The sequence below is a fragment of the Cephus cinctus genome, unplaced genomic scaffold (assembly GCF_000341935.2).
Source record: "Cephus cinctus unplaced genomic scaffold, Ccin1 Ccin1_scaffold0021, whole genome shotgun sequence".
Taxonomy (NCBI): domain Eukaryota; kingdom Metazoa; phylum Arthropoda; class Insecta; order Hymenoptera; family Cephidae; genus Cephus; species Cephus cinctus.
In genome coordinates this window covers 203,285-214,187 of record NW_014332769.1, presented here as the reverse complement: position 1 = coordinate 214,187, position 10,903 = coordinate 203,285, and the positions used below count along the sequence as shown (strand labels likewise).

The 10,903-nt window shown below is 35.7% G+C and overlaps 1 protein-coding gene and 1 long non-coding RNA gene across 3 annotated transcripts; one reads left to right on the top strand and one right to left on the bottom strand.

The window, feature by feature from the left end:
• Window positions 1-339: 339 nt before the first annotated feature.
• Window positions 340-5,358, top strand: LOC112494166. Its single transcript, XR_003059357.1, has 3 exons — window positions 340-1,482; window positions 3,620-3,762; window positions 4,653-5,358. It is a non-coding gene; the product is annotated as an uncharacterized LOC112494166 (long non-coding RNA).
• A 109-nt stretch (window positions 5,359-5,467) lies between these two features.
• LOC107266427 (homer protein homolog 1) lies at window positions 5,468-10,701 on the bottom strand. 2 transcript variants are annotated; one of them, XM_025083731.1, is made up of 7 exons: window positions 10,456-10,701; window positions 10,033-10,129; window positions 9,504-9,660; window positions 9,303-9,434; window positions 8,741-9,235; window positions 8,381-8,656; window positions 5,468-8,292 (listed from the first exon to the last, which is right to left on the bottom strand). In XM_025083731.1, exons 2-7 carry the CDS (start codon window positions 10,107-10,109, stop codon window positions 8,107-8,109), a joined length of 1,323 nt encoding a protein of 440 aa, XP_024939499.1. In that variant the 5' UTR covers window positions 10,110-10,129; window positions 10,456-10,701; the 3' UTR covers window positions 5,468-8,106. The 2 variants fall into 2 exon arrangements, with proteins under 2 accessions (XP_024939499.1, XP_015592384.1); XM_015736898.2 differs by lacking the exon at window positions 10,033-10,129.
• Window positions 10,702-10,903: the final 202 nt, after the last annotated feature.

Here is a 10,903-nt window from a genome sequence, read left to right as displayed (position 1 = left end):
TTTAGCAAACTTATATTTGTGTAGTTACCCACGTTCGAGAGTTTTTTTTAAGTTTTATTTGCTTACTCTATTATTTGCAGAGCTTCATATGATTATTAAGAGTATTGACTACCTTATTACTACGGTTTATGTAATATCCTGTAAAAAAAAGGTGGATACAAGTCTCCCTATTTGAGTGTTCACCCGGTTTAAAATCGCGGATCTCGAGGAACACACGAATTCATTCGACCAATCAAAAACGTGGAACTAGTTCGAGAGTCTCGTTCAGGTGGCGCGTCGACGCGCCAAAACACAGCTCCAGATTATCACGCGTAGTATTACTATATATACACGACCAATCAAAAACGTGGAACTGCTTCGAGGGCCCTCCGCTAAGGTGGCGTGCCGAAACCAGAGAAAAATTGCCTTCACCAAAAACAGGCTCATTGGCAATCTCCCTACTCATCTCTGCTGCCAGTGTATATCGGAACACGCCGTTAGACTCCTGGAAGAGAAATGGCGCAGTTAAAAGTGACTCCGTGGGCGCTTGTAAGGGACTAGGGTCCTAACTAGTGCCAACATATATAAAAGAGGAAGAAGAAAAGTGACTCCAACATGTTGAGACAGAGATATATCTCTTTCTCACTTCGCAATGTCCAGTTCTCCACTTACGTGAAGTCAGCATTGTAACATTTACTTTGTGAACTTTTTCTTTTGCTAAAAAATTGTTGGTTGCTCATTTTTTTTTTGGAAAATGGAAAATGAAATTTGGAATCTGAAGTTCGCCCCAAGTCTTATTTTTTCATAAAAATAAGTTTTTTTGTGTTTAATCGATGGCAAATTTTTTGTTGTTTACGAATTACCTACTAAAAAAATTTGTTTATGAGCGGTTTCGTTGAAAACAAAACAAAACCGTTCGTGGACAACGAGATCGACAATGCCGCGTGGCTATGAACTAGGCTGCATACATCTAATGCATATTTCTTAATTAAAATCATCCTCATAAGTCGACAAGGACCTCATCGATGTCAAATTTTTTGTTGTTCACAGATTACCTAATTATAAAATTTGTTGGTAAACGGTTTCGTAGGAAAAGAAAAGCCGTAAGTGCATCTCCGGAGTGTGAAGTTAGCTCCAATTACAGTCTTGATATCTCAAAAAAGCCGTACGATTGGTTGAAAAGCCGGTGCGAACGGTTTTGTTTTCTTTTTGTTTTCATTGAAACCGCTTACCAACAAATTTTTTTATTAGTTAATTCGTGTCCCAACAAAAAATTTGCCATCGATTGCATACAAAAAAAAGTTATTTGTGTAAAAAATAAGACTTTTGGGGCTAACTTCATATTCCAGATTTTATTATCCATTTTCCAAAAAGAAAAAAGAGCAACCAACAAATTTTCTAATTGTTCCAACAAAAAGCCAACAATTTTTTGGCAATAGAAAAGTTCAAAAAGTAAATGTTATAGTGCTAATTTCATGTAGGTCAGTTCTGCTCACTACTCAAGTGCGTAATTTTACGGACCTAACAAAACCTTACCACTTAGCTACCTATATATATATACGTTTGCCAAATAATACTTTGGGGATACGAAAAATTAAGGGACATTTACAACAGCAAGCTAATGTTTTTTTTTTTAAACTACCTTGGTACATCACAGCATTGGAGTTCTGAGCTAATCTAACAAAACAAAACATTTTTGAGCCCATCACAAATACTGAATGTCTAACATTGAAAAGACATAAACAAATTTGGTGTGACAGCCCACTTTATGGTCCTCAAAACAGTGATTACGCTAGAAAATCTTTGATGACGGTCCCCAAAACAGCCACTTGTCCTCAAAATAGCGACTTCGTAAATGAAATCGTCCCCAAAGTATACCTTAGCAACAAATATGCATATATGTATGTATATACCTATACATATATTTGAGGGCATGCCCTATGTGCTGATTAACAAGTTTAGGACATATTCCGTAAGTGAACCATAGTTACGGTTATTAAATTTCAGCCAATCGATTTTGATCACCGGCCGAAATGCATGTTCAATTACGGAATATAACCACGTGCGAAAAAAAGTGCACTACAGTCCGTGATTACAGTAGACTTCCGTATAACGCGGTTAATACCTTTCGCGCATTATCTAAATTAAATTGTTTTGGTTTTCCTTTTTGGAAATTATTATTGCTATATTAACTTTTAATTTCTATGTTTTATCAAATAAAATAATATTTTTTAAATAAATGGCATATATACAAAGTTGATTAAAAAAACATTATTAATGTATGTAATAAATCTTTTATTTCATTAAAATTTATTAAAAATGTAATTATACAAATTTATGTATTATGTTTTTTAAGACTTTTTAGATTGAAAAATACTTTTAGAATCTTGATTATTAGTCACTGTTCGAATCGTCCAAAGTTCCATTCCAACTTCTTCGTTTAGGTAGATGTAAATATTCATTTTCAATTGTTGAATTAGTTTCACTTACAGATTCAATCTGTTCAATGAATCTATTATCTTGCTTTATTATATTTGCTGTATTTATTTCCAATTCTTTCTACAGTTTTAAATATAGAGTTAGACAATCTTGCAAGTCCTTGGTCATGTATTGTCAATTATTAATAAAACCTTAGAACTTAAATTTGTTTCCTTTAAATACTGTTCGACATCCGGCACGAAAAAATTATAAAAGTCATCCACGCTTTCTTATTTGCCTGCCACTAAACGGGAAATATAGACTTGTTGTGTCTCGCCGTTGTACATGGATTTTAAGATTTATTAATGAGCAGAGGTTTGGTTAAACATTTTCCAGATGCATTATTATATAAAAGTAATGTTATCCTTTCGTTGGAAGATGTAAATCCAGGAGTAGATCACACATTTAGAAATAAACGTTCGTTGGTTCATTTTTTCCAGATTAAACCCATTTCACCAACATTGAACACCTGATCACCTGTATAGGGTCCTTCTTTATAATCTTATTAAATTCTTCTTTATACATCTGGACCGATTGTAAGTCAACTGAAGCTCGTTCTCCATGTATTTTACTATTCAAAAAATCTTTTTTCTTTCTTCTTTTTTTAAATCTGTCGAACCATCCCTTGATACCTTTAAAATCATATCCGTGCACTTTATCAGAAGGAGTGGATTGTTTTAAATGAGTGTAAACTTTGCATGCTTTTTGTTTTATGACATGATTACATAAAGGAATATTTTTTTTAGTTGCAATCATCCATTCACATAATTAAACACTTTTCCATTTTGGATGTCAAAGGGTCTTTTATGCGCGCAGTTTTTCTTAAAACCGATAAAGAATTAATAGTTGCAGTCATTCTTATTTTGTTTTCATTTTTTCTTACAATTCGGATTGTTGACTCGTTTAAATGCAGTTCCTTAGGAATATCTTTTACTTTTTCCCCAGATTTCAGCCGATTTAACATTGTGACTTTTTCTGTAAGAGAAATGCATTTCCATATAAAAATTTTTTCTTTCTAATTTCACCCATTGTGTCCTTAAAAATAACTTTTTTTATAAATCTAATTTACAAAATACTTTGGTATTATGTATACTTACGTATTTTAAGTGTAACCTTTCTCGAATTGCGAATACGAGACACTAATACGTTACTGATTCCCCAGGCGTTTTTTAGTACTGATACTCATATCGTTATATGAAGAGTGTCCGCGTCAAAAAAGAGAACAACAGTGAAACATGAGAAGCCGGTAACGACGAAGAAAACAATTTAATGCTTAACTAAAGAAGATTAATTCTCAAAAATCAGGTAATTCCTCTGTCTTATTATTTGGCGCGTTGTATAATACGAAGAACCGCGTTATATGAAAACATTAGTCATAATATCTTTGGCCCTTTATACGAATTTGCGATGTAAAAACTCGCGTTACAGGGGAGTCTACTGTATTTAAATTTTATTAAGATGCCTCTACAGCTTTGACCGACTAGTCAGACAAGACGACTAACTCGGGATAACCAGACTCTTGATTAGTGAACATTTTTTTATTTAAAGTTTCGATCAATTAGGAATTTAGCTGTTCCGAGTTATTCATCTTGTTCGACTAGTCCATCAAAGCTGTGAACGCACCTTGAAAACGAAAGGGCTCCGATCATCAGCGGTACATTTAAACAGCAAGAAAATACAATAGTTCAATTGTTCGATTGTAAGCATCGGGAAGAGATTGGTAAACAGAGCCGGTTCTGTATATTCTGTGTATTAAACAATAGTACATTATGCAACAAGGGAGTAAAGTCGTTGATTATTCCCGCGGGTGAGAGTGTACTGCCCGAGCGAAGCGAGGTGTTACATATAGTGCTCTATTCACGAACTGAGCGACTGAGCTATAATAGCCACTTTATTCCCTGAAAAGTGGAACCAAATCAGCCACCGTCATTATGATGGAAATATACGTTTTTTCAAATATTCAAAAAATTCAAAATTTAAAAATTTTTCACCTTTTCAAAACTCAAAAATTTTCAAAATTGAAAGAAAATTCAAAATTTTGCGGGAATAAAGTAAATTTTCGGGAAAACCAAATATGCGGGAATAAAATGCTACTTTACTCCTGCTTTTCAGGGAATAAAGTGGCTATTATAGCTCAGTCGTGAATAAAATATATAACATTTCAATTTTCTCCAAAATCTCTATTTTGGTTCCAGCATATCTCCCGTGCCCACTGTTCCCATTAGTGGTCAGCAACAAAGTCCTAGAGGGCTCTTTCTGTTAATATCTCCTCGGTGTCGTAATTAACACAAAACAAAATATTTAGTTGAAAATGTTGTAAAAAAGTCAGGATATCAAAAGATATTGCTTTCTCACCATAATTTCGATGTATTTGTTAAAAAACGTTCATATTATTAAGAATTTCTGTAACATCATAAAAGAGGGCGACCGTGCGTTACGGTGGGCAACAAATGACAATAATACGAAATAAATTCAATGGATGTACAAGTACGCACATTTTCCTCGTATAACCATCACACAAATATGTGTATATATATTACTATAATATATGCACATAATATTAATATTCAATCATTTCAATATTAATATTATTCGTTAATACGATATACTCGGACATAACAAATTCTACAATCAGTTAATGCTTAAGAAATTCTCGTAGCTTTTAAAGGTCATTTATTTCAATAAACTCGTAACCACCACGTATATCAATCCTTCATTGAAATAGTAACTGATGATCCCCGACAGGTCTTATCTACATCGGGATCGGCTGCGCGTTTGGACTATGGATTCCATTTGTGCGTCGGAAGACTATGCCATATTCAAGAGAAAATGGATGTCAGGTTTCACAAGCGTGGAACTTATCACAACCATAATGACGCTCTATGGCACAGTTTTTTAGCGGCCCTTGTCCGCGACTAACCCTCATTTCAATCATTAATTGTAAATACTTAATTAATATGTACCTTAAGACGTCCTGAATAAACCCTCGTTTGCTCAGTTTATTCTCTTCTTACTATTCTTATTAATAGCTGATGGCAAGTCCAAATGGATCTTCATTTTTAATTTGTATTTTTTTTTTTTTTTTTTAAAGGAATACCCTGTCTGGCGTGTGCCACTGATTTTACTCTTCCTTTTACAGCAAAGGGTTTCCTCTCATTATTTAACATTTTTCCCTTCTTAATATCATTCATTTGTAGCCCCAGAATGTGATAGATATGCATACCGTTGTTTTTTATCACTCGATTCTTTCGGTCTTATTATTTATTTTCGTATTTCTATTACGTAACTCGATTTCTTAATCCACTGCGCGTCAATTACGCTTCTCTCATAATGCATCTTTGTCTTTAACAATTGCTTCGGGCACTTTCGTTATTTCCCGATTATTTTCCGTATTTTTAATCGCGGCTTATTAATATTTTTACCAATGTTATTATATCGTAACTCAACTAGCCCTATTCTTAACCCCGTCCAATAACTTCGACGTGCGACTTCTTCTTTACTTTATTCGTAGTAAAAACTTATCTATTGTACATATAGGTCGAAACAAAAGTAACGTACCAGAGTTGAGTTAAAATACAATCGGATTTTGCCGGTGCAAAGATCGGAGATTTTTGGTATGACGACATATAGTTTAACGCTCCTTCGTTCTACAATAAAACGTATTTATATAGTAGTATCTATGGCAGTCTTCCCTCGAATTCTAAGAGAATCGAAAGGACAGCGTAAAATATAATGAAAGTGGCGTTAATTAAAGGAGAACCGTATAAGGTTACAATATGAGTGTAGAAAAAAGTAGTAAAAGACCGAGTAATAAATGATATAAAAAAAGATGTATCGAAATAAAAGAGTTAATAAAAAAAACCACTAAAATTAAAGAATATTGTCGTGTTTTGTGAGCGCTTAATTCGGAAGAACGGAGAAGCCAGTTTTGTTCTTTTCTTTAGATGTACGTACGAAGTTCATTTTTTTTCCTAAGGCTTAATTATGTTTGATGTTAATGCGACAATTATTTTTTTGTTCTTGGTAGTTCATCTTTCTTCCGCTCTCTAACACGTCGCCATTGCGCAAGTCTCATATTCTCTTTTCCTTTATTTCTCTTTACAGTTCTGAGATTCGCATTCACAATAAATAAAGCTGATGATAATCATATCATTGGAAAGAAATAAACAATATAATACTACTGGAGTAAATAAGAGATTTGTGGAACCGTTCATTTGTTCGCTTCATTCCTCATTTACAAGTGATATTTGCACGTTTTATTATCGCACGAGCGACTAAACTCATCGAACCATCATTTTTAAGTGCAACATCGGCGCTCCCAGACGCGACTTAACGCCTCTGTCTTCTATGCCCTGTCTTTCTCGCACTTTCTGTTTATTTTTTTACGCTAAACCTTTTTCTTTCAGCATCTTCAGGAGACTACGGCTTTTTATTTATCGCCTCCTTATTCTGTCTTTTTAAATTATTAGCGTTAACGATGTAAGCCTCTCGATGAGCCGTTTGTTATTTAATGTTTGTATTTAACACTAGATTTACGAAGGTTGATTATCAGCGTCAACAGAAATTGCTAAAAAATAATACTTATAATTTCTGTAACTTTAATTTTCGAATTTTACGCCTTTGTCACACACCTTTAAATTCCATACTAACCGGTGCGAGTTAACAATTCACCCCAATGTGGAATTTAAGGGTTTAACATGAAATTTGAAATCCGTCAAAATGACAGGTTCCGTTAATCTAGTGTTAATTATGGCAAGTGAGACATTCTCTTCATTAAAGTTTACTAAACAATTTCAACGCAGCGACGCCGACGTCCAGCCATTATTTGTAAAGCCGTGCGTAACTGTCGTGCAATTGTTTTATAAAAAATTGACAATCAGAAGGGTGAGAAGAAAACGAGAGGAAAATGGCGTGACAAAAACGTGATCAAATTCCTTTGTTTACGAACTAAAAATAACGTAACATACAGTAGTATACATCGCGGATCGACCAAAGAAAATTCTTGTCCGAATTATTTCGTGAGGTAAAAGATCTCTGGCTTCTTCAACGGTAAGTTCGGAGAGAAATTACGAATAAACAAATTTGTATACACTTATGCTTATCTTATCCCCAACCGAGTGAGCGACTTTTTTCACGTTTCTTCCTTGTGGCTGAAAATCTAAACTTTTCATTTTCAACGTAATCAAAATTCAAAAGAAAACTTAAATTAGTATTCGAAAAAGGACCATCTACTAGTGTCGGGAATTACTAGGGTCGATTGTGCATTCACGTTTTCACGCAATGTGTTCATGGTTAAAATGTGGTCTAAAATTACGCTCGAAGGGTACACGTTCACGTGTCACTGAGGAGTACGGAAATAAGGATACAGAATAAAAATGTTGCTCAGATCAAAAGAGTTAATATAAAAAGAGCTAAAAATAGAAAGAAAGAGGAAATGGAATAGATTACGCGAAATATTAAGATTTCTTTTCAAATAGAAATTCCTGCCATTGAATGACGCGTGCACGTGACTCAACTTTATTTCTATTTTGCCTGATTTTCCGTCTCCTCAAAATGACACCCTTTCAATCTAATTATATTAACCTGTATGCTTCATCGTGCCCATATATACGACAAACAGAAAAGAAGAGTTACGAAGTCAGATCTAACTTAGGTTTGCAGCGTGTTCGTGATTTCTCGATGTACTGTGACAAGATCCTGGATATAACCAGCTAGTCTTGAGTTCAGCGTATCGAGATTTTGCTTTTGAACTTTATTAGCACTCATGGCAAGTTCTAATTGTTCATGAACCACGTTTAACATTTCTCGAAGCTCATTGTTTTCCTTTTGGAGTGTCTGATATGAAACAACAAATAAAATACTATTATAGAACTATCTATTTACGATATGTCTAATTAGCTATTAAAAGCAGCCCAATACTCACCACAAAGTCTTTGCTCTTCGTTGCCATCGTCAGGGCCTTAATTTCTTCATTCCGCGTTCTCAGTTCGTTTTCCAATGCTTCAACTCGTAACCTCAAAGCTTCACTGTTTCCTTCGCTAATCTTACCGGCTTCTAAATCCGCATACTTGGCCTTCACTCGAGCGTTCTCTTCCTTATAGAGCTGTAATTGTCTCTTCCACTCGTCAACATTGGCAGTAGACTCCTGGAGCGCGCTCGTTAGCCTCGCATTATTAGATTTTAGCGTACTCAGTTCAATCTGTAGAAAGTCACACAGTTAGTCCCTGTGAAAGTTTTGTGCCAAAAAGATATTAAATTATCCTAGAATCACGCATGAACTGACCTCCCATTTTTTAGCATTTGCAGAGCTCTGCGCAAGCGCCAGCTTCAATCTATCATTCTCGTACTTTAACTGCATTTCTGCGGATTGACCAGATTGTCCTCCGGAGATCTGCACGGACTTGCCCTGATGCTGAGGACTCTCTGTACTCTGCTGTGAAATGCTCTGCGACCTCGAGTGAACTGCATTCTTCAATTCCTCGTCCAATTTCGCTTGACAGCTGCCAGGCAGCGGACTACTGCTCACCGAGGAAACGCTATTCTGAGCGGATATGACGCTCGCATTTGGATTCGGATTATTTGATGCCGACACGTTTGAATTGATCATGGACGAGTTTGGCGGATCAATCAGGTCTTGTTCAGTAGGTGGCACTGCTGACCTGGACGTGATCGGACTGACATTTGCACTGGTTGCTGGTGTTACAGACGAAGAATTCGACTGGAGTTTCGCGCCGGCCAACTTCGTTGCTTCCTTTACTTCATGAAACTTCTCGATGAACTATCAATAAGATTATTTTTAGGATTCATTAGAATACAGGAGACATCTTGTGGTAGAATACACGTACCTTGCCTAATTCGGCTTCTGATGAAAAACCTAACCCGTAAACAGTATTTGCGCGCACGTCTGACCATTGACCGAATTTTTGCGAAGTCTTCGTGAACGTCATGTTCGGCGTTATTGTGCTGTTTATTACTGCCTGTAATCCGAAAATACTTATAATGATATCAACCAATGATATCACTGCCTTCAGTGGTTGAGTGCTTACCTTGGTACCTTCTACAGAAATAATCCTGTAGAGACTCCTTGTGGAGTCATAGAAAAAGGAAACAGAAACTGCCGCCGTTGATGCTGACACCCATGAACGTTTCGTTTTTGGATCAATGTGAAACACGTGTGCCTTGCACGTGAAAATCGGCTGTTCACTGTAATATTAATAATGTAATCATTTAGCATTCCAAAGTACAAATTCTCATAAGCTAATGATAATCTAATTGGCATTACTGAAAAGTTGTTATTTAAAGTTAGTTAAAAAGGAAAACAAAATGACAGAATTAAGTTTAGCAAATTTTTGGAGTGCACATTGGATGCATTGATTATTTCTGTATCCATATTAGAAAATTATAATATAGAATTACCTTGAATAATGAAATTACAGAGAATACAGCGCGTGCGCAAGCGCCACACACAGATAAACGCGCGCGCGCGCACGATAAAATTCAGATATACTTTAAGTGAAAAAGGAGCACATTGTTTAATTTCCATAATATCTCATCTATATTTAGTACACAACATACTTGATTGATTGCATTGAAGCAATCCTTTTTTCAGGCAGGCACATCGTATAATAATATACTTTTGACATCCTGGACATAATTTTCTTGATAAAAAAGGCTATAAATAAATGTGAAGAAAGCATATAACAAAAAGCATCTGAAGTTTAAAAACGCAGTTTATCAAAGAATTAGAGAGACAAAATAGAGAGGAGGTCATCAGAATATACAGTGTAGAAAAAGCAGGGCTAGGCCCAGTACTTCTACATTAAAGAATTTCCGTTGATGCTTTCCGACATTAATAGATCCTTCCTATATAAGAGTGAATAATTAATTACACTCTAATTAGCATCGTTAACAGTGAGTGCAGTAAGGGAGCAATTAGCTTCTATAACGTCGATGAGCTATCCCATAGAAAGATCGAGTAGCGGACTATTTATCACTTACCCCATCGTCTCCTTTCCCGATGTCATCAAAAAGTGGCTGTTACACAAATAAATTCATAGAAAGCACTCTAAGCAAAGCGCTGAGAATCTCTCAAGCTTCGCGTGAACAATTCTAGGCTGAGGCTATTCTCCAGGAATAACGTCCTACGAGAGATAAGAGCCCACCAGTTGACAGCCGCCATCCGCTGTAGCCTGTAACGATGATTCCGCGACATGAAACTAGTCGAGTTACCACGGCACCTGCGTTTGATCGATTTTTCTTGTGACAGGTGCTGCCCGCATAATGCTGCCAACATTTTACCACGAAATTCTCCATGAACCACAGCCCCCCCCCCAAAACGAATTTAAATAAAATAAATCGTGATCGAGAATTCACAATGATTGACAACAATCTCATTGAGAATGAATATTCGCATTATGTTCAAATTACATGGGAGTATACTATTAAC

Coding starts and splice junctions, on each gene's coding strand:
- LOC107266427 (XM_025083731.1), bottom strand. CDS start 10,109: ATGTCCAGGATGTCAAAAGTATATTATTATACGATGTGCCTGCCTGAA. Junction 9,236..9,302: donor CAGAAGCCGAATTAGGCAAG/GTACGTGTATTC, acceptor TCTTATTGATAG/TTCATCGAGAAGTTTCATGA. Junction 8,657..8,740: donor CAAATGCTAAAAAATGGGAG/GTCAGTTCATGC, acceptor GACTTTCTACAG/ATTGAACTGAGTACGCTAAA.